Source organism: Musca domestica, unplaced genomic scaffold (assembly GCF_030504385.1).
Source record: "Musca domestica strain aabys unplaced genomic scaffold, Musca_domestica.polishedcontigs.V.1.1 13, whole genome shotgun sequence".
In the NCBI taxonomy this organism is placed as follows: Eukaryota; Metazoa; Arthropoda; class Insecta; order Diptera; family Muscidae; genus Musca; species Musca domestica.
Genome location: NW_026712172.1, coordinates 9,590,895 through 9,615,006, shown reverse-complemented (window position 1 = coordinate 9,615,006; position 24,112 = coordinate 9,590,895). Strand labels below are relative to the sequence as shown.

The 24,112-nt window shown below is 35.5% G+C and overlaps 5 protein-coding genes across 5 annotated transcripts; 3 read left to right on the top strand and 2 right to left on the bottom strand.

Moving 5' to 3' along the window:
* The first annotated feature begins 2,372 nt into the window (after nt 1–2,372).
* LOC101895589 (DNA replication complex GINS protein PSF3) lies at nt 2,373–3,240 on the top strand. The gene is made up of 3 exons (XM_005176608.4): nt 2,373–2,583; nt 2,641–3,035; nt 3,100–3,240. Exons 1-3 carry the CDS (start codon nt 2,481–2,483, stop codon nt 3,238–3,240), a joined length of 639 nt encoding a protein of 212 aa, XP_005176665.1. The 5' UTR covers nt 2,373–2,480.
* A 54-nt stretch (nt 3,241–3,294) lies between these two features.
* On the bottom strand, nt 3,295–3,898 carry LOC101893903 (large ribosomal subunit protein uL14m). The gene has a single exon (XM_005176598.4). The coding sequence runs from the start codon at nt 3,781–3,783 to the stop codon at nt 3,295–3,297; it is 489 nt and encodes a 162-aa protein (XP_005176655.1). The 5' UTR covers nt 3,784–3,898.
* An 813-nt stretch (nt 3,899–4,711) lies between these two features.
* On the top strand, nt 4,712–10,040 carry LOC101895409 (zinc finger protein 420). Its single transcript, XM_011297908.3, has 4 exons — nt 4,712–5,505; nt 7,656–7,933; nt 8,210–9,260; nt 9,328–10,040. Exons 1-4 carry the CDS (start codon nt 4,841–4,843, stop codon nt 9,917–9,919), a joined length of 2,586 nt encoding a protein of 861 aa, XP_011296210.1. The 5' UTR covers nt 4,712–4,840; the 3' UTR covers nt 9,920–10,040.
* Nucleotides 10,041–12,033: 1,993 nt separating this feature from the next.
* On the top strand, nt 12,034–14,468 carry LOC101895235 (zinc finger protein 16-like). The gene is made up of 2 exons (XM_005176606.2): nt 12,034–12,116; nt 13,152–14,468. Exon 2 carries the CDS (start codon nt 13,169–13,171, stop codon nt 13,850–13,852), a length of 684 nt encoding a protein of 227 aa, XP_005176663.1. The 5' UTR covers nt 12,034–12,116; nt 13,152–13,168; the 3' UTR covers nt 13,853–14,468.
* Nucleotides 14,469–17,965: 3,497 nt separating this feature from the next.
* On the bottom strand, nt 17,966–21,087 carry LOC101895060 (protein regulator of cytokinesis 1). The gene has a single exon (XM_005176605.4). The coding sequence runs from the start codon at nt 20,836–20,838 to the stop codon at nt 18,667–18,669; it is 2,172 nt and encodes a 723-aa protein (XP_005176662.1). The 5' UTR covers nt 20,839–21,087; the 3' UTR covers nt 17,966–18,666.
* Nucleotides 21,088–24,112: the final 3,025 nt, after the last annotated feature.

Sequence of the window (24,112 nt, the reverse complement as noted above, 5' to 3'; positions counted from 1 at the left end):
TTTATCGTAAATTTAATCCAAACAACACTTTTGATTAAATTATATTTTTCCGATGGAAATAGGAATTTTTTTTTCAAAAATAAGTAGGTTATTATGTTTTTTCTTATACGACGCCAATCGGAGGTTGTTATGGCATATTTTAAAAACAATTTAAGGAATTTGAATAATTTTTCATTCAAAACTTTCAATTTTAAAATTGATTGACAGTTCATTTTCCTAGCAGCTGTATCGATGCGACTACTTGTATACTTCTACAGGGTTGCCCATATTCGACGGACCCAACTGGCAACGCCATAACTTTTGACAGAGATGTCACATCACTTAATGACATACCGCGTTTGAAGCGTCAGTCCAAGCAGATTTTTACCATGAACCAATACACGTCACGCGAGCGCTCTGAAATAGTTGAAATTTACAAGAAATCAATTGTGAAAACTCAACGTGCTTTTAAAACATTAAAAAATGTGAGAAGTGCGCCGTCTAAGAACACCATTAAGCGTTTATACGAAAAAATTTCGACTGGTAAGGCTCTTTCTAATCCGAAGAGGCCATATAAAAGTCGACCAAGGCGATCGGCCGAGAATATCGCTGCCGTACGAGCCAGTGTTGAGAGGTCCCCAAGAACATCCCAAAAACGCCGGTCTCAGCAGTTGGGCATGGCTCGGTCCACTTTTAAATTTAAAAAAAAATTTAAAATTTTTATTACGATAATCGATTTTTCCTTTATGACATCGAAAAAATTTGCAAAACTGGTAGATTCTTGCAGGTACAGAACAATTGTGTATCTGTTTTAGCCGTTTGTGAAAAACTCCTGAAGACATAAATACGTAAAAACTTGAAAAAATACATTTTTTAAAAGATTACAGAGGTAACAATACAAAATTAGAGCAGCATGACAAATAAAATTTTTCAGTTGTTACCAATTTATTAAATACCCTGAAAGATAGCTGGGGTTATGTGTCGCCATGTCATCACTTTTATCTACTTTGTATGAGACATTGTCAACATTTTGGAAGCAAAAACAGGAGTTAAGGTGGGAATACATAAAGCGCTTATCTGGCTGGCTTAAGTCATCGGCTGGCTTCTTCGAAAATGAACAAAGGAGCCTAGGGCCAAAATCGAACTAAGTCAACCTAAAACCCTTTGTTCATCTACGAAGAAGCCAGTCGATGACTTAAGCGAGCCAAATATGAGCTTTATGGATTCTCACCCTTATGCTCTGCTTTGTTATTTTTTCTTCAATTTGTTAATTGTCATTTAACAATTGTATAGTAAAAAGGAAATAAACGAATTTGTAAATTCAATAATTAATTAAAGTGAAAAAGTGATAGAATAATAAAACAAAAGTTCAAGTAAATCGAAAAAAGGTAAACTTTAAATCAAAATAGATATCGTGGTGCGGCAGAAGACAATTGTGGCAACAGTCGAGATTTTAATTTTGTAGAATCTGCTGATGATTTTGTGTTGTTTTTTAAAGATTTTTCTTCAAAATGTACTTTGCGAAATAAATTAAAATTGGTATATTGAAACAGCAAATATTGGCAAAAGCTGATACCAATACTACAGGTGGAAGGCTTGGAGATGTCATCATTATAGGTAAACAGATTATAAAGGACTTTCTTTTATTTATTATATATCTTGATGTTATACCAACCATGGCTCAATAAGAAAAGTTGCTCAACTTCAAGGAAACTAAGAAAATGCAACTCTGTACTGGAGTCTTATTATGTCAAGAATACATTTTTAACATGCATCAATTGGTTTTGTTTATTAACCATTTTTTCACAAAAATATATTGCGGAAAACAACAAATGGAGTGATGGAATATTGGAGTTTCTCAACTAAATTGAATCCAAGATAGTAGACCATGATTTGTTATCCCAAAATTATACATTTCGAAAACCGTTAACGTGGAAAGTTGTCTCTAAATACAAATAAACATATGTTTACACGAGTTTACCTTTTCAATTCCAACATTCTTATACTTATAAAATAACAATTATCAAAAACAGTGTTAACAAAACAAAATTACAAACAAAATTAAGTGGGAGTTATATTTACCACGATGCCATAAAATATGCCCCATAATATCACCTCGACAGAAAAAGCATAATCTTGTTTTAATTAAATTCTGTAGAAATTAAAATTCAGATTCACAGAGGTAAGAACGCAGGAAATGTTTGACTCGAAAAAAATTCCAAGCACAAAATCCGGTTTAGATATTGGAAATCTTTTCAAAACCCCTATATATAGAGTTAAGATTAAAAAAAAACGCTAATAACAATCAATTCAGTTGCATTACTCTTTTATGGGCACCATCTTTTGAATTTGTAAATGTTATCAATCGTGATTGAATGAATATCAACATCAGCTGGTCAGCGCCAAAATTATCGTGTTGTTTACATTTTCAACTTCGGAGGGCTTCAGTTGTCCAGTCGTTTTTCAATTATATATTTATTTAGTTTCCACGCCATTCTACGATGAACTCACAGAGCTATTTTCCTAATTACTATGCCGTGGAAGACATATTCGTTACACAAGAAAAAGTAGAATGCAAAGTAAATACCAAGCTATTGAAAATGGGTAAGTTAGAAGACACTCTCTTAGGACATAACGTCAACTCAAAAATTATCTTTTTAGGATTTCTCGATTCCGGTGCTGATACTGAAGATTTAAATCCTGGACGCACTATCAACCTTCCGCTTTGGTATATCAAAGAGCTCAAAGTTAATAATCCCTATTTTACTGTATGTGTGCCTGAAATCTATAAAAATGTTCACAAGGCAGTGTGTGAAGCTGAAACAACCCACATAGAATTGGGAAAATTACATCCATATTTTTATGAATATGGTCGTTATTTAACACCCTATGATCGAAATCATGTAGTGGGAAAAATCGTCTTCGAAACCATGCGCCAGAGAGTAAGACATTTGCTGGATATTTCTAAGAATGCGACTGATACAGGTAAACCCGAACATCGCTTGGATGATATAGAGAATAAACTGTATGAATCGGGGGTTAAAACAAGTCATTTGGTAAGCACGTAATTCCATTCTAATGTTTATCTACGTTTCTGTTATACTCTTTTCTCCTTCACAGTATGTAAATTGGCTGCGAATGAAATTCAACAACATTGCTGCTTCCGAAATGGTCCAGGAACACACGAAAAAACGAAAACGTGAACGTCGAAGCGATGCCAACGATTCACCGGAACAAGAACACAAACGCCAAACACTGTAGCTTTTTTTAACAATACAATTTTATTATTTTAATCAAAAACTAAACAAAGATATTTCATATAAATCTACTTGCTATAGCCAAGACTTTGGTATAATCAGCACCCTTTGCCTGGGTCTTCTCTTTTAGTATTGTACGCAAAATTGTGGGCACCGGAACGTGGATACGTGTACCCAAAGGTGTTCCATTGTCGTCAATCAAAACAAGGTTATTGCTGTCGAATTTTGGAATTTTTGGCTTTTGTTTCTGTTTCAAGCCCACCAAAATACCCTTTTTCATTTGTCCTTTGATGGCAACCAAAACCTTGTCGCCCACTAGACCAATGCCACGTTTATTGTAGACATGAATGCAACGGGGAGGTCTTCCTTCGGCCATAGCTCGTTTACCCAAATCACTGTTGTCCACCACACGCAATCGGGCCAATTTACGTATCTCATAGCAAACCGGTGTAGTGTGCAAAAGTTTTGCCTGCATTTGTGCTTGACCAACCGCATTAACGGCGTTCGCGACCGATGTGGACTTAAGTGTTTTCAACAGGAAAGACATTTTCGTTTGTATTTCGCTGTAATTAATACAATTTATGTTAATAATTAAAAATTTTATCCACTAGAAAGGAATTGAATAACAAGTGAGGCCCGCAGGCAAGAAACACGAAATGTCAAAATAATGTGTCACGGCAAAACATATGTTATTGAGATAATCATTCAAAGTGACTGTTGTGGAAAATATTTTAACCCGTTGAGAGCAGTCTCAAACGCTGAGACAACGTTTAAATTTGTGTCCATTATTGCTCTGTTCCATATTATGTAAGAATAAAATTAAATGTAACTTGATTATCTACTTTTATTTTACGATCTCGAAAAAAAAACTAATGTTTTATATCAAATAAACAAAGCAACTTGTTGCATTGATTATATAAAACAAAACAATAAACAAACAAAAAATGTGAAAACTGAATGAAAAGAGAAGATTAATTCCAAAATCATGTTCTATATATCTCTAAGGATGTTCCATGTTTCGAATGTTTTATATTTGAAATAAATTAATGTCCGTTCCAGAACCTGCAAGAATCTACTAGTTTTGCAACTTTTTTCAATATCATAGAGGAAAAATGGGTTATCGTAGTAAAAATTTTAACATTCTTGCAGTTCTGGGAACAACCCAAGTTTAGTAAAAAATCTTCGATTTTTTCAAAATTTTTCCCAGAGGTAGGTATTTTTACCCTGATCCCGGGAAACCATCAACATAAATATGTTAATTTAGAATAAACCAAGACACCAGAGTCTCTCTCGTTGCTTTGTTTCAATAATTGATTCATTTAGCTTTGTCTTACTTTTTGATTAACTTCAGTTTTTTAATTTTTAATATTTTGCCTTATGTTCATATCGAAAAATTTATTTCCCCGCAGGGATGTTTTTATACAGAGTACATAGGAAGAAGAGAACAACAATGCTGATTGCTTGACACCTGATAAACCGCCGCCGCCAAAAACAAATTGTTTTGCTTCGGAGTCTGGATAGAAATGTTTATTTACTCTTAACAGAATTAAAAAACTAAAAAACGACAAAGTTTTGCCAATTTGGGCCAATTTCAATTGCACAAAATGGCCAGTGTGGTGGACGACGAGAACAATATTTCGATATGTCGTGTTTGCATGCATGCAGATCCCAATTTGTATCCTATATTTGAAGTACAAACGGGCTTCGAAAATTCTGTAGCTGATATTCTGACTGAATGTACAAAATACCCGGTGGAACGCAATGACAAACTACCCACAAATATTTGCCTTAACTGTAGGGAATTGGCCCGAAACGCCCATAATTTTAAACGCCAAACCGAGGAGGCATACTGCAGACTAAAATCAGTGTATGATATAAACTGGGCGTCTCAACAGAAGGATGAGAACAAAGGTGCGCCCACAACAGTCGACACCACCATCGGCGGCAATAGCATAGCCCATAAGTATACACAAACGGATAAAAGTACGGTGTTCCAGTGTGAGTCCTGCCCATTGAAATTTTTTGCCGAAAATGAATTGCGCCAACATCGGGCCGCCAGCCACATATACGATGGGAAAAAGTGCCGTGTCTGTGGGGGGAAGTTCAATCATTTGGGTCAACTGAAAGTCCATTTGTCGACGGCACACCCCGACGAGGGAATACGTTGTGATTTTAAATGCTATATTTGTGCAAGGGAATTTACGCGCAAGGATCATCTTAAACGACATTTGATTAAGGTGCATAAAATTAAGGATGAGAAATTGAATATGTAAGTATACATTGATAGATGATGGTATATGTGGGAGTTATGGGCCCAAATGCAAGAGGTGGGGTGATACATTACTTTTGATTGGAATAATTTGAAGACCCGGGGCTTGTTCGAAAAATCATCCTAATTTGGAATCGGATGATTCCTTCATATATTGGTTAGGTGAAAGAAAGTTTATCAATTGAGATGCAAAAGATAGAAAACAGAGGGAAAAAATTTTAATGGTAAAGTATGACCAATTCACACCAGGCAAGTTGAATTTAGGAATAAGGAAATTTCTCAAATAGAGAAATGCTCGAATCCTTGGCGGATCGTTCTCAGCACCCCAATGTCAAAGTTTCATGGAAAGTTATATGAAACGATATTAACAAAAGGAACGAACAATTTTTAACTTTAGCCATTTGCATGAGGAAGATAGATACATCGACTTCAGACGTCGTCAAAATCCGATAGACAATTATTCGAGCTCCTAGAAAATATTGGGGAAACATATCACTTTCGAAAGGAGCAAACGATATCACCATAAACTAATCGACCTTAGTCAGAAATATTCTTCCCATTGCGGCAAAGATGCAGCTTGCTAAATATGTAACTGCTTTAGAGAGTAGGTCGCGTCACGGTCCAAAGACGGAGAACTGCGTGCAAGTGCCTCAGGATCATATGCACGGGTGGGAACATAAGAATAACTTCTGTACTCTTCGCTTTATACCTTGAAATCTCGGTTCTAAAATCCGGAATAGGATCGTTGTTCTCAGAATATTTTGTTTCAACTTTTTTTTCAAAGTGCCTTCTTCATAGATAGAGACAAAATGAACTCTCAAAATACAACAAGAAAGCGGGTTAAGACTACAACTCTGTCTTAGCCCGCTTTCTTGTTGTATTTTGAGAGGATTTAAAAAAAATCAAACACGCAAGATTTCTTAACTCGTATGATGTGCTTACATAAATGCTACGCTAATCATGTGTTCACAATCCATTTGCTGTGGGTTCTTTTTAGACTCAAAACCAGGGGGTGAAACAAATATGCCAGATAGCTATTTTCTCCTCTATACAGGGTGAGGTAAAAAAAACTGCAACCAACTTCAAACTGCTGTCATTTCTAAGCCACTCGCCGGACAGCTGTTAAAATTATTCCAGTGACAGCTCATTATATTGTTTACAAGCTTCCAAAAGCATTCTGGTGAGAATTTTCCAGAAAAAAGGGTATTCGTGATGGAATTCAAGCGTGATAGTGTGATTTCTTTATATTTGACTGGAAAACCACAAGTGGGTATCGTTGGAGCACTCCAGCATTTAAATGTGAATAAATCTTTTGTGTCTCGTACCGTGATACTAGTAGCGTAGCCCGACGTCAAACAGCAACATCAGCGGAAATGGTTCGAAAAGTGAAGAAGCGATTTGATCGAAACCCGCGTCGCAGTGCCCGAAAATGGCTCGGCAAATATTGAAAAATGAGTGCGGGGTAAAGCCATTGAAATTCCAAAAGAGTGCAAGAACTTACACCGCAACAGAAAAAATAAACTCGAAAGAGCTAAAGAGTTGCTTTGCTTGGCCGAAAGTGAATGTGGTTTTCCGCTCGTAATAATCGACCGTTGCATCAGAATAAACACCGAATATTATAGCGAAAATATTCTGGGGGGTGTATTAAAGCCTTGGGCACGCAAACATTTTGGCCGCAGACCTTGGACATTCTAACAGGACTCAGCACCATCGCACTCAGTACGCGCCACCCAAGAATGGTTAAAAAATGAGGTTCCTCGCTTCATTTCCAGCGCACAATGGCCACAAAAATCTCCGGATATCAATCCGTTGGACTATTGTGTCTGGAGAATTTTGGAAAGTAAGGTTGGCACTAAAAAATACCAAAGTGTCGATCACCTCACGCAAGCGCTTCGCTGGGAATGGGCCAAAATACCGCAAGCAATATTCGGGCAGCGTATGAGGGCCTTAATTTGTGCCAAAGGTGCCCAATTCGAAATCTAAACTTATTCTAAAGTTTGATGCTATTTCCGACATTGTTTGCTTTCATTCAATAAAATGTACAAAAAAATGTAAAATTATGGCGTTTGACTTTGTTGCAGTTTTTTTATCTCACCCTGTATTTATCAAAAGTTTATTTCTTTAATTAAATTTCTAAATCTTATCTTTAGTTCAAAGGTATCACTGGATGAACCTGAAATACAAATCAACACTTCAGACAATCAGGCAACGACCCTCAACAACTACAGTAGTCACTGGCCAGATTATTGTAACGAAGATGATGACGTTGAAGGGGGAACAACAAGTCAAAATGAAACAACTGAAGCAGCCATTAATCCATTCTCAAGTGATGATGAGGGACAAGACCAGAACAGTTTCAATGACATGAACGACGAAGATGTTAAACATTTTGTGGAAAATTTCCCTCAACCTGAAGTTTCTATTAAAGGTGAGTTTCCTCCCCCTTAAACAAGCATTGATTGTATCTTGCAAATACATTATCATATTGGCTAACCATGAGTAAATAGAGTGGAATAGCCACTTAGCCACTAAATTCATCAAAACAATAATAATTGTGCTATAAATTCCTAATTAAATTAAAATGTGAAAATACTGTGAAAGATCAAGTTAAAACAAATTTTAAATATTCTTAAGGGTTCGTATTAAAATGTTGAATACATGTTCATTAAAGTCCATTTATTTTGAAATTCCTATTTGCTTTCAGTTGAAAATTCGGACGAGAATGATGGTATTAAAACGGAAAAGCTGGCTAAATTGAATGAAGATGGTTCATTGGAAGATACTAAGCCCACTGTTCATACCACGGCCTCCCAGAAATCCGAATTGCCTCCAGAGAAACTGGAGCCTGGCCACATTGAAGATGAACCATTTCACTATTTTGGTGATGATCATCATAGTGATGAAAATAGCAGCGATAATGATTCCAAACCTGACGACGAAGATGATGATGATGGGGAAGAAGAAGAAAATGACGATGATGATGAGGAAGAAGACGATGATGACAATGATGATGATGATGATGATGATGAAGAGCATGATGACGAACATGTCACAAAAAAAGAAAAGTATAAAAACAATAAAAAATCTTCGAAAGAAAATAAGGCATCTTCTTCAACTGCGATCAAATCCAGAAAGCCACGTCGCCGTCATGTTTCCACAAATCCCGAAGATAATCGTTGTAAGGAGTGCAATCGTACATTCACCCGCTACAATCATTTGCTACGACACATGCTGTCCCATAGTAATGAAAAACCTCATATTTGTAAATTCTGTAGCAAAGGTTTCACCCGATCAGATCATCTTCAAAAACACATACAAAGTATACACGCCGAAAAGAATTTCAAATGTGATCGCTGCGACAATGCCTATGGACGTAAAGATCATTTACTGCGGCACATTGAGACACGACACAATAAAAATCCTTCGGCACCCAAACCCCAATATGAATGCGACATGTGTGAAAAGAAGTTTACAACAAAGACATATTTGGTAAAACATAAGTTGTTGCACACCGACAGGCTGTATGCCTGTAAACATTGTCCGGAAACGTTTAGCGAAAAGGAACAAATGAAGGAGCACCAGAAAAAGGAGCACACACAACCAAGGAATTTCCTGTGTAGCATATGTGGAGACTCTTTTCAGCGTAATGAATACCTGAAAATTCACATGAGGCGTCATACAGGAGAAAAACCATACAAATGCCGATTTTGTGAAAAGGGTTTTCCACGTAGTACTGATTTGAAAATGCACGAAAGGTTCGCTCTCATTTGTTTCCCCTTAATCACATGATAAGATTAATCGCTTTTTTTCTATTTCATTTAGATATCACATTGGTCTGAAACCAAATCTATGTAATTTATGTGGCAAAGGTTTCCATCGTCCCTACAATCTGACCATACACATGCGAACTCATACCGGTGAAAAGCCTTATAAATGTAATCAATGCCCCCAAGCCTTTGCACAAAGTAATGATTTGAAGGCCCACATTCGCAGACACACTGGCGAACGTTTTCGCTGTGATATATGTAGTGCTGCTTTTCTTCAACGATACGGCCTTAATGCTCATTTGAGAACGGTTCACGGGATTGTTGTAACTTCGTTTACGGGACGTTTGCGTAAAGCTGAACCAGGTGAAGTTTCGACCGGTACTGGTGGTCCGAACGATGAAATGTTATCGGCAGATGAACAAATGCAAGGAACTGAGTCGTTGCCAACAATAACGACAACAACAACACCAGCTGTATCAACAATACAGCACAATGTTGATAATTCATCCACGCCACCATTATATTTGGGCCATCACCTCTTAAATCCAATGGCTTCTGTTGGTTTGGCAGTCGCCCATGCGGCAGCAACATCGATGGATGCAACAATTTTGCCACCACCACATCCACCTCCCCCCACACAATTGTAATATAACTAATTTGTAATTATATAAGTTTTAGTTTTTAGTCTAGTTGTAGAAAACTTTTAATTTATAAAAAAAAAAAATTTTATGCAATAAACCAATTTGTGGGAAATGTTCACAAAAGAAAGCGTTTTATATTTTCATTTTTTCAAATATTAATAAGAGGCCATTTAAGCAGACGTGTTAGGTTGAACACAATGATGACACAAAAAAACCAAATGGTAATATACCTTCATATTAGAAAAAATTCGCGGTGATATATTGACTGGTCACACTGGTCAGATATTTGACCTCAAGATGGTCAGGTGGAAGATATAAACTCTAACGTTCATCTTAGACGTAGATCCCATCAACATTTATAGGTTTGCTAAAAGCATATCATGACTAGTTAAACCTTTAGATTACTAGATATTTTCTATTCCTACTTTTTTTATACCCTCCACCATAGCATGGAGGGTATATTAAGTTTGTCATTCCGTTTGTAACACCTTGAAATATACATTTTTGACCCCACAAAGTATATATATATATTCTTGATCAGCATAAAATTCTATGTCGATATAGTGATGTCTGTCCGTCTGTGGAAATCACTCTAGCTTCCGAATGAAATGAAGTAGATTGATAAAATTTGTGTCTGCAGGACATTTGGTATTGAAAATGTGTGATGTGACAACGGTACCTCCCGATATTCGGTATCTTGATGATTTTAGCGAATTGTTTCAAATTTGGTATTTGAAGTTCGAAATGGATACTACAGCATAAGACAGAAAATTGTGTGTACAGGTCTACGTCTTCGTATAGCCCCCATATAACGGTACCTCCATTATCTGTGCATGTCCACGCCTTCGTATAGCCTCCATATAACGGTACCTCCCGATGTTCGGTATTTTGATGATTTTAGCAACATCATTCATCGGAATTGTTTCATATTTGGTATTTGAAGCTCGTAATGCATACTGCAGCCTCAGGCAGAAAATTGTCTGTGCAGGTTCACATGTTGTGTATAGCCCCCATATAATAGTACCTCCCTATATTGATGATTTTAGCTACATTATTCACCGATCTGTTTTCAAGTTTCGCATTTGAATATTGTTATGGCTGCAGGTCTACGCCATTGTTTGGACCCTAATATGACGGATACATTTGGTATTTTTAAGATTATAACAGAATTTTTAACGGATTTTATTTTTTTTGAAAATTGCCAAAATCGTTCCAAATGGTGGAGGGTATTCAAAATTCGACCCGACCGAACTTAAAGCTTTTTTACTTGTTTAAATTTATATCTTTACTTTCATCACTAAATCTTCCTAAGATGAACACAATGTTCTCCGAGTTAAGCAGACCGAACCTAAGACCATGAACCTAGGCAAAACCACGAAGTTGCCAACTCTCGTGTGGCTGCACATCCTGTAACCTAACCTAAGACCATAAGCCGAGGCAAAACAACGAAGTAGAAATAGGCCTCATCAGTCAGGATGATTTGGATGAAATTTCGGATCAGTTTCATGCATTTTAAGGACCCTAAACATGAGAAAGTTGCTGAACGGATAAGTTCTTACTTTAATTGAACTTAATAAGAATTGAGATTCAAGTCTTCATGCAAAATACGACGAGGAATGGATAAATCTGGATTTTCTCAAAGCTTTGGGCTACAGCAGCAATTCTCTCAGTTGTTCTTGACTAACGTGAACGGGTTTTATTATCCACACCATCAAAGCTTAAGTATTACGACAGATTTTTGTGGTGAATTGTAAATATGTCAATGCTTTGTGGAAGCGTGTATCATTCCAATCTTAGAAATAGCGGTTCTTGTCGGTTAATTGAAAATAACACCTCTTGTTTGAAACCTTTGTAGAAAAGTGGTTTTGAAGTGGTCTGTTATTGCCCATTTCAAGACCTACAGATAGAAATAGCGTTCTTTTATTAAAAATGTTTTGGTAATGTCAAACAAGTTGCAAAATTTCACTACTGATTTCTAATTCAATTCAAAATCAAATGACTTTTTTGAGAAAGCCTTTTTTTGCTGCTCTATATACCTGCCTTATGCTTTGTTTCAGTTTTGCAATTATCTTCGATATCATAAAGAAAAAGACGGTTATTGTAGTAAAAAGTTTACATTTTTGCAGTTGTGGAACAAATCATTAATAAACCTATCTCAGATGCACAAAACTAAATATAAAGATATTCGTTGCATTTATAACAAGTAAAAACATTAAGTTCGGCCAGGCCAAATTTTTAATACCCTCTACCTTAGGGTAAAGGAAACATCAGAACCCATTGTGTCCCACAAATACCAATTTTGGTCATATTCGTGGGAAAATGTCACAATATCGGGAGGTACCGTTATATGGGGCTATACAAAAACGTGTACCTATACAAACAATATTTCGGCAACGGAGCTAGAACGCATTAGGACACATAAATACCAATTTTTTGAAAAATCCGCAGAGATTTGGCAAAAATCATCAAAATACTGAATGTTTTGAGGTACCATTATATAGGGGCTATACCAAATCGTGGACCTATACATGCAATGTTTAGCCACCGGAGCTAGAACCCATTATGACCAACAAATACCAATTTATAGACACATCCGTGAAAAAATGTGGTAAAAACCATCAAAATGCCGAATATCGGAAGGTATCGTTATATGGGGACTATACCAACACGTGGACAGATATATATCAAATTTTCTATACCAACCATCCCAGACACAATACAAATTATTCTGCTAAATTTTGACGCTCTACCTCAAATAATGTGGGCTGTATCGATAGATAGATTTCAAAAGACAGACAGACAGACGGACATCGTTAAACGGAATGTCAAAGTTAATATAATTTCCTTTCCAATTGAAGTAATAATCATGACTTTATTTTTACGGAATGGTTGTTATCACATTCCTTCAAATTTTTTGTTCACACACACATGTAAACAATTGACTTGTCCTATTTCAATAAACTATGTAGAGTAATGGGTGCCCTTTACCTTATCTGAGGGTAAGGTTGATTGCATGTGCGTTCTTGTACGTAAACCTAGGACAAGTGCAATTGGAAACAATTTGAGTTTTATGGTATTTACTTAAGAAATAATTTTGGGGTTGTTTCAACAAAACTAGCATAGTCTGTTTAAATAGATATGGATGTTTGAAATGATTTTTCTTAATGGAAAATATTTTGAAGTACTGTACTTCTCTGCATGAATGTTAATAAAATTATTTGATCATCTTTATTTTTAGTTGAGCCTATCGAAATTATGGATTCTTATTGTTGCCCCATTGATAATGAGGGAAATGTTGTGGCAACGCCTAGTATCAAAACTGAAGCTCAAACCGAAACAAAAAGCATGGTTTCGTCGGCAGGAAATATTATATCTACCAAACAGCATGATGTTTACGACAAATCTCTGAAGTATATGGTTTCCAATAGCTACTCAGATGAAAATGATGTTGGATTTATGGATTCATGTGGACAACCAGACGATGATGACGAAGCGGTGCTCAACTATGATGATGAACATACCGTAAATAAAACTAAGACGAGAAAAGGTAGACGGCATTTTAATCCCAATAAAGCAGAACGTTCATACAGAGAATTATATAGTCACCTATTACCACTAAATGAACGGACATTTAAACGTGACCCCTTCACCAATTCCTTTCATTGCAATGTGTGCTCTGTGCAATTTAAAATGCAACGTAACTTAAGGCGACACATGCTCATACATACCGATCTCCGGCCATTCCAATGTCTATTCTGTGAAAAGGCATTCAAACGTAAGGATAATCTACAAAAACATTTTCGAGAAGTTCATGCGGAAAAGCCGTTCAAATGTACCGATTGCGATAAGAAATTTTTCACGTACAAACAATTGGACAAGCATTTGAAAACTAATCGACATAAAGTAATGGCAAACACCTCGCATGTGTTGGGTAATTGAACGACGGTTTAAATATAGTTTTTTTTACACACCAATTGTACAAAATTTACTTCGAAATCTTTGAAATGATTTCTTCAAGAAGCCCAGTAGTTGTATGTCGGCCGTTAAAACAGAATAACAGAAATATCTCTCATTCATTAGTTTGAATATTTGCAAAAGGATAAGGAACAGGACTTTGTATTTATCTACTTAGGTGTACAAAAATTTTTGTGAAAGTGTTCAAATTCTCTTATAACTTCGGAGCAAAAATGCAAGTAAATAATAAGGTTTCATTATGTCAAATAATTCAGAACATTCGAATGTAAATATTTTCCAAATGCTCGATGTAAACTTGATGGATGAACGAGCTATAATCGAGTAATTGCAACATTGACATTGTAGGTCGACTGCTTATTCCAATCCAGTCATCAAAAATGTCAACATCTCAGTCATTATTATTATTATTATTTTAAGTATGCGACATTTTATTTATAATTTACTATATATCTCGAGGGATTTTCCCTGCTTCTACTTAATTGCATTTTCGGATTTATGTAGGTACGTTTAATCGTTTTATTATTATAATTTAATTAATAAGTGCATGTGTCCCAAAATAAAACACCCTTTAAGATATAAATCGGAAGACTTGTGTACTATGTGATTTAATAATATGGATATAAGATGGCATTGGTGCAGGAGGCCACTGCGACAGCATGATGACGTAACAATGGAATTTTTTTTGGCTATGTACGTCGATAGTCAGGCAGCTCTGAGAACACTCAAGCCCTTCACCATCAATTCAATGGGGGTCTTATCATCCATTTTATTTTTTAAGAACTTTAAGTATAAGGGAACAAGTTTATTTATTTTTAACAAGTAAAAAAGCTGTAAGTTCGCCCGGGCCGAAATTTGAATACCCTCCACCATTTGGAACGAAATTGGCAATTCTCAAAAACAATAAAATCCGAATACGACGACATGAACATGCGTAGGTAACATTTGTCATAAGCCATTACAAGATTCAAATGCAAAACTTAAAAAAAAATCGGTAATAATGTAGATAAAATCAAAATACCGAATATCGGGAGGTACCGTTATATGGGGGCTATACGAAGACGTGGACCTGCACAGACAGTTTTCTGTCGTAGGCTGTAGTATCCATTACGAACTTTAAATATCAAATTTGAAACAATTCTGGTTAAAATGTCACTAAAATCATTAAAATACCGAATATCGGGAAGTACCGTTATATGGTGGCTTAACGAAGAGGTGGACCTACACAAACAATTTTCTGTCTTAGGTTGTAGTATCCATTACGAACTTTAAATACCAAATTTGAAACAATTCCGGTGAAAAAATTCGCTAAAATCATCAAAATACCGGATATCGGGAGGTATCGTTATATGGGGGCTCTACGAAGACGTGGACCTGCACAGACAATTTTCTGTCGTAGGCTATCCATTTGAACTTAAAATATCAAATTTGAAACAATTCCGGTAAATAAATTCGCTAAAATCATGAAAATACCGAATATGGGGAGGTACCGTTATATGGGGGCTATACGAAGACGTGGACCTGCACAGACAATTTTTTGTCTTATTCTGTAGTATTCATTACTTACTTCAAATACCAAATTTGAAACTATTTCGGTGAATAATGTCGCTAAAATCATCAACATACCGAATATCGGGAGGTACGGTTATATGGGGGCCATAGCAAAACGTGGACCTACATGGCCCATTTTCAATACTAAATTTCCTGCAGACATAACATACATTCGAGCAAAATTTTATCAATCTACTTCATTTCATTCGGAAGCTAGAGTAATTTCCACAGACGGACGGGCATCGCTAAATCGACATAGAATTTTATGCTGATCAAGAATATATATACTTTGTGGGGTCTGGATTCTCTGTTGTTTCTTGCACGTCCTCAAATAGTATGTCATGATTGATCGTATCAAATGCCTTTCATAGGTCAAGGGCTACCAACAGTGTTCTGTCACACGACTTGTTCTGTTTCAATCCTCTACTAATGTGTGTGGAAATGGCGTTAATACTATTACTATGTTGTGGACGGAATCCGTGCTGATGGTTGGCAACTTCCTCTAATGCTGGGGAGAAGTAAAGCCTCAAAAGTCTTTGTCACTGGCCTTTACTGGCATCCTTGCCTAGCCTCTGTAGCGGGACCAACCGACCCATTTTCCAGGCTTCGGGTATTATGGGTGGCTAGCGACAGGTTGAGAACTTTGGTTTGGTATTCGACTCCCGGCGTATCCAGCTAATTCAGCATTACCATTGAGATTCAGTCTGGGCCGAACGCTTTGGATGACTTACCGTTCGGGATTACATTTGCAACACCACCCTTCGTAAACTGTTGTGGTTCCCCCCCCCCCCCCCCCCCCCCCTCTCCCTCGGCGGGAAGAAATCTGATACGACGTAGTACTCCTCGTTTCGCCCTGTCGCACTCGGGGTGCTCGACAAATTGTCGGTTAAAATACCCAGCGCACCTCTTCGGATCAGTCACCGTTACAAGTGAGTCATCCTTTTTCCAGTGTTGGAGAGCGACTTAGCCGTTATCGGTGCAACACTTCAGATTGTTTAGCTACTTTTTCCTCTCATGCTCCTGTACCCACCGGTTGACTTCCACTGTCAAATCACTGATTCTAGGATCAGTAGGGTTGGTACGACGGAGATCATCACTTTTTTGCTAATCTCCAGCAGGTATATAGCGAGCGGCTGCAGCTTTGATTACGTTTCGGAAAATCCTTTCTGCTATCCGAACATCAGAAGGGTTGGGCAGTTCTCTGAAGCGGCTGTTGGTGAATTATCCAGTGAGCATTCTCATGGTTAAGGAAAGTGCGACGTTCAGAGGTTATGAAATCGGGCGACCTGCTTTTGGAGACGATTATCGGGAGATGTTCTGAGCCAAAAGAAATGACGCGTTGCCAAGTGGGAAGTGTTCCCGTTTTTGGGCAGACAATACGATTGTGATATTAGTTGTGGAAAGCGTTTTTTCTCAAACTAGACTTGGATGTGATTTTTTTTCAAAAACATTTGAGTTAGCATAGTGACGTTTGTTTTCATCGTCGATAACCGGGCATGTTTGTGACATTTTTACGCGTGGATCAATATTTTTTTCGATATTAAATAAAAGAATTTGGTCTCTTGTTTTCTCAGCAAAGGTCTAAATTCTAGTACAGTCCCAAAATAACACTTTACATTTCGATTGCTTCCACAGATATTGCTGTAATTTTTTAAAGCTATGCCCAAAGATTCCACCAAAAGAATCACTTGTTTTCAAAGTATATATACGATAAAAATAAAAAAGCTCAGTGTGATTTTATACATTTTATTAAAAAAAAACCTTATCAATAGCACATTTATTTTTTTAAAAAGTTATGTTCAATTTGTGTCTCTTAAAAATTATTAAATAAATATTAATGAGGGACGGGTGGAATCATCTAGAACTGGGTGTCAAGAACATATACAACATTTCTTAGTTAAAAGGTCAATATCTACTTGTTATTTGTATGTTTGTGGTCATATCAGTTTATAAAAAAATACATGGAATTTCTAAAAAGTTTTGAAATTTCATTATTTTTGACGTTCTCTGAAAAATTGTGGTAAAAATTTGTGTGTGTGATATCAATTTAGCTTTCAAAACTTTGAAGAAAATGTTTAACTATTTAAATGTCATGACGAATTATTGAGTTGAGAGTATATGTTTGTAAGTGAATATCTGATGGCCCATTATTTCTAAGATATCATAACTTTAAAGCACACTTTTAAAAAATGTACTTCAAACATAAAAAAAATAAAAACAAAAGCAAAACGTAAATAAGCGTACAATACATTAATTGAAATTGCAATTGAGCCATAAAGATTAAAAAAATTACAATAAACCCTCTTATCGGCAATTTGTCTTACGGTACCCTCTCGAGTGGAACATTATGGCTCTTTTCTATTAATACAATCTGAATACTTAGAAATAAGCAAAAATTAAAATAAATATAAGTGTGTAAAACTACAATTTCTCCACTGGATATGAAATTCAAAGAAATTAATTTGTTATTTGGATTTGTAACGAGAAACACAAGATGTAAACGACATTGTTTTTTTTTCAAATGCTCTCTTAAAATTGATGTTATGCATATAAAGCAGAATCCTCAAATTACAAGTTAAAAAATTATTTCCAATTACAAAGGAAAATTTGTAGTTTTACATCGATTTTGAAGATTTCTAGTGGTGAACACGTTTTTCCATTTAAAACGAGAAATGGCATTAAGTTTTTTAATTTGAAAAGCTAAAAGCTCAATAAGAAATTTCACATATATAGTTCTGAAGATCAATTCATACTGCTGTAGTCATGAAAAGTGGCAAAATTAATATATACTTTCAGTAATTTAATGGCAAAGGATATAAATACCTATTTTGCCAGATATAAACGAAATTATGTTGTTTTGGAATAAACTTTCAAACAGCATTTAAGCTCTGGTCCACACTATTTCTTTCTTCAAAATCATGCCGTTGTACATATTACAAGTGTCATTATTATGAATTAAAACAAAACCAACATAGAATAAGAAACCTAACACCAAATAAAAAACAAAACGGAATAAATAAGTCAATTTCCAGAAGAACGAAGGGCAGCATTTGGCCTCTTTGAGGCAATGGCAAATTATTCGTATTGAGCATGTAGTAAATTATTAATTTCATCCATTGAAAATTGATTTTTCGTAAATTTTAAAAACCTAAGAGAATTTGATTTGCATTATTCTTCTTGTTCTTCTGGAAACAAACCTTGGGACTGAAATTACTAATTAATTTGTCAACTTAAATTATAATGGGTAAATTTTTTGTTGTCAACTTACGACCCGTCGAACATGATACGGGCGAATGATGATGCGTGTTTGTTGGTGTTCTTGCCAAATTTGTGATACTGCCATGATGTGTGGCATTCTGTTTGGACGGCGTACGACTTGGTGGTGGTCGTGGTCTCGGCAGCTTTGCCAAACGGGCATTTTCATCCATTACCACTTGTTGCATACGTCGTGTCCTGGTTGTGTTGCTACTGCTGCTGCTCGATGAATGATGACCAATGCCTTGAATAATTGATGATCTAGATGCTGGTTCTATGCATTTTTGGAAAGAATCATATGTATCGTCGCCATTGTAATCCGTGGTGTAGCCATCAGATGAATGACATTCCTGCACCACAATGCGAGGAACGTTTTTCGTCATTGAACTATTTTTATTGATGGATCTACGTTTCTTCAAGCCATTACTTTGACGACCACTGCGTCGCCTGATGGTAGTTCCAATTATTTTCGTTTTCTTCATTGGTGATTTGAATGTGGAGACTTTTGATGCGGACCCCAGCAGTTTACTCTGCTGTCCCGTGTTTTTTGTTGTGGAGGGCTTGAGAAAAACACTGGGACTATTCAAAGCTTGCATTAGACTTCGTTTGGCCATGGGCGTAGCACGATCCGTGGGAAGTCTTCGCTTTTGCGCAGACAATGCCGGCTGTGAGCTGAGATTAGTTGTGGAGGGCGTTTTTCTCAAACTCGACATGGATGTGGCATTTTTCAAGGACATAGGTGTACGCATAGTGGTATTTGTCTTCGTCGCCGATGGACCTGGCGTCTTGGAGGCGTTTTTACGTGCCGACTGCAATTGTTCTTTATCCTTGCGTTTTCTATCCCATTGCTTAGCCATATATTCAATGATATTTTCACCATAAACCAGGAATGGTGAGTGTTCTCTTTCCTCATATTCCCTAACTAAATCGCTGATTTGTTGTTCAATCTTAGGTAGCTTAGTGGCAATTGTTTTACGTTCTTTTTCTTCTTTCAGCAACTGGCCACCTCTGTTATTATAACGTCCCGGCTCCGAGGCCTTTGCCTCTAAAGCTGCCATCCGATCCCACAAAATATTACGATCTGCAAACAAATCATAAATCTGTTTATTGGTCTCATAATGGTGTTTGCAGTCGGCCAGTTCCAGTTCGTGCAAGTCCAACAAGTCATCAGTGTAACAACTGGAGGTAAACGCCGAAAATCGTTCTCTCTGTTTGTCACTCTTCAAACACTTGTCCCACCAGACACTAATTTCATCTCGTATCTGCTGGACATACAGTTTGATGTTCTGGCTCTTCAGTTGTTCACAGCGTTGCAGTTCACTGTAGAATACATCGTAGGTATGCTGGTTGTAGTCCTTGTAACGATTAAATTTGTGGCGTGTATTTGGCGAGGTTTGCAGACGATCCCAAAGAGTACTAATTTTATTACGCATACCATCTATGGTCTCTCGTAACTCCTGCACTTGTGATCCAAAGGTGTCGTACATTCTCTTCAGGCCATTGAAGGTTTCCTTATTCATTGGAATTTCACGATGATTGAGCAAACGATCCTCCGTTTCAGTATTAACTTGTAAATCCAAAATTTGTAGAAAATTCTTAATATCCCTACGCATTGTGGACACTCGATTTAAACGCTCGGATCGTTCCTCCCTCAGCCTCTCAAGATGTTGTCTAAATTCTTCAATTTCTTCCGCCGTGGGCAAAGGATCTGCTAAAAGCGCACGTGGTGGTTCACCTAGCTCCTCACACAAGGCTTCCTGCTCCAACAACAATTCACATATTTGGTCTTTTCGCAGTCTCAACTGCTCTCGCAAATCCTCCAAGCTTTTATCCAACTCCGATTGCACCCGCAGCAATGGCACATTTTCCATGTCATACGTTGGCAACTCAACATCCACATTGAGCAATCTTTTTAGATTTTCCGCCTCCCTTTTCAAGTCATTAATTTCTCCTTCGATATAGGATTTTCTCGTCAACGATTCCTCGACCAATTCCTTGTAGAAATTATTGGCATGCTCTACCAATTTGCGCAAGTTTTCTCGACACACATCCTGTTCGAATAGTTGCTCCCATATCTTGGTGATCTCACCAACATACTTGTGCGTCAGAAATTGCATTTCTTTACATTCCTTTTCATAGTTAGCCATTTTATTGTTGTTGTAGTTTAAAAGACATAAAAGGAAGATGAAAATTACTTTAGAATATGGAGAATCCAATTTGTTGTTTTCGAATAGTGTCTTATGAAGGAATTTTATACGAATTTCTTGCTTTAATCCAAAAATTATTGCCGGCGCAATACGCTCGTTTCGTTTAAAAAGTTCAGTTGACAAATAATATGAAGAAAATTTTGAAGTAAATGCCGCCGCAACGCTGAATACCAACAGAGTCGTATTTAAACAGAATTCAGCAATCAACATACCAGGGTTGATAATACAAGCCTTATATGTCGATAGTGGAGTTATTGGTGACGTGACGTGCGATGTGTACAGTACATTTTATACCAGCCAAAAAACACAATGTTCCAATGCCCTTTTTTACATCTCCATTTTATACTCTGGCTTTTTTACTTTAGAAAAAGTAAACGATAAGGTTTTCTTTATTACATTTTTCATTAAAAAAAACATGAATTTCTTCAGAGATATGGCAAGCATTCTGTAAATGAGACTGGTAGTCACTGCATTTTTTACCGTGGAATCTTTATTTTAAAATTAAAAATAAGACAAAAGCGAATTAGCAATTAATTTTTTAAATAAATTATTAATTTAGAAATTCAATAAAAACTTGTCTAATTGTTATTTGAATACATGTTGCTATTATTGCATAATTATCAATATGGAGCATGGCAACATGAATTCAGTAAACTTTACGTTAAAATCATTGTATAAGAATACAAGAAGTCGCATGGACACAGCTGCTGGAACAATAAACTGTCAAACAAATTTTTAAATTGAAAATTTTGAATGAAAAGTTATCCAAATTCGGTAAAATTGTTCAAAATGCATATCTTAAGAACGACGCCAACGTTTAAGAAAATATTTAAAAATCTATCTTTTTTTAAGACATTTTAAAATGTTTTATATAACAATGTTCCCATGCGTTGATGCATCTTCCTGCATTCTTCTACCATGACTAAAATATAAAGGAAAGGTGGTCTGACCTTTTGTGTCCGATAGCTTCATATTTAAATGTAACTTGTAATAAGGAAAAACAATTTATTTGTTCGACATCAGCATCCATGAATCGTCCATCAACTTCTTCCTCAGAGAGCAAGGTTATTTGATTTTAAAAGGCTATGGTCCGTTCTTATATCAATAAATCTATAATTTAGTTCTTCAATATAAAATAACCGATTAGGGTTATCCATTTTTTATGTAAATAAATGTTGTTGTTATTGCCATATTATCAATATAAAATATGACAACATTAATTCAGTAAACTTTACGGACACATAGGTCGTTTTTCGTTATTACAAGACTCATTTGAATATAAACTGTTCGATAAGCAAAAGGTCAGACCTTCTTCTATTTATCTTTTAGCGTAAAGTTTACAGAACTCATGTTGCCATATTTTATGTTTAAAATATGGCAATAACAGCAAAAATAATTGAAATAAAAAAATGGATATCGTAAATTGTTTATCTAATATTGAGAAACTAAATTATAAATTTATTTCACAAAATTAATTACAAATAATTTTTGTTTATTATTTTTAAACTAGAATTAAGATGGCATTTTGAAGAAAATTCAGCGACTACCAGTTACTTCTACAAAAAGCTTGTTATACCTCTGTAAAAAATACGTATATTTTAAAGGAAAGGTGTAATAATGAGAACCCGATAATGTGAACTTTATCCTTCACTTTTCCTAAAGTAAGGGATAACAAAACTGGACTATCCAGGAAAGATATAACAACTGTCCTATTTAAAACTATAAGACTTCAGCACAGAGTTGAATTTTTCTAGTTTCTTTGAAGTTGAGCAACCTTTCTTATTGAACCATGGATACATCTACCTGTATTCATCTAAGCAATTAATATGGGTAATCCGGATAACATTTGGGATCTAAGCACAGCATAAAACAGTTGAAGAATAAAATATGTTCTGTTCCAAAAACTGTAAGAATCTACAATATCTGATTTTTTTTATTTCATAAAGAGAAAATCGGTTGTATGTAGTTGTAAAATTTTGTATATTATTGCAGTTCTGACCAATAATCAAAACTCTGAAGAATTGTTATAAAAAATAACATACCACATGCATTTTTTACGCCGTCAAATTTCTCTGAATAAAAAAGAGGTTCCCATCTCTAATTTCTGTGTATACAATGGATTTCTAATTATAAATTTTGACAATGAAATGTGGTCAACCGAATAATTTTGAAAAAAATGGTAAATATATGATGGCATTACTTTACCTTCTTAATTCTACCATGCGAAGATCGTCTCTACATTTTATTTTTGCAATGTAAAGTAAGCATAGGAGCAACGCAGGATAAGGTATGAAACTGTATAATTGGCATATTTCTTGAAATGGGGAATCAAGAACGAAACCAACTTTATATATCTGGCTGTTGTAAACATGTTACAAATATCATATTTTAGCGATTTATTGTGTGTGAATTTCAAAATATTTACTTCTCTCAAGAAAAATTGCTTTCATAAAAGTTTCTGCTGGTAAATCTTTATTCATATTTTGCACAGAGAAAGGACTTTCGTCAAAATTCCAAAGAAAGTTTACACTATCGCTTTTATTTATTATATTTTTTAACAGTTTTGTGTGCAACTGTTCTAAATAATCTATCTCTTAACGAGTTATTTGGCCATTTCATTATAACCAATCCTTTTTCATGCAGGAAGAGTTCAAAAATCTTTCTACCATTACCTAAAAAATAGATTGTTATTTGAGGCAAAATTAATTTATATTTAAATTTATGACAAAATAGTTTTCAATAAAGTTTTTCATTAAAATCATTTATATACTAATTGATACATGGACATTTATGTACTACTACAATGAATTTAATATAAAATAAAAATAAATCTTTTCATGAAGTTATTTATTTAATACCAACAAATATCTTTGACAGTTTTGTTAAAAATCCTTCTAAATTTCCGAAAAGAAAAATCATTGCAAAGTTTGTTTAGTATATTTCCGTTGAAACCCATAAATACTTGAGAATCAAAAACGCAAAGAGGAATTGACGACACATACAAAAAAAACATCCCCCCTCAGCTTAAATCATTGTTCAGTGTTGTCTCACACGTAGGGCTTTATCTCAAGGGACAAAAATATTTTTGCTTTTTAATTTAATTTTACATATCGTAAATTTAAGAACAAAAATCGTAAATTTTAGTGTTTTAATTTTTGGTTATAATTTTGGGTAAACACCTATATAAAAATATTTTGTTTTATTATTATTATTT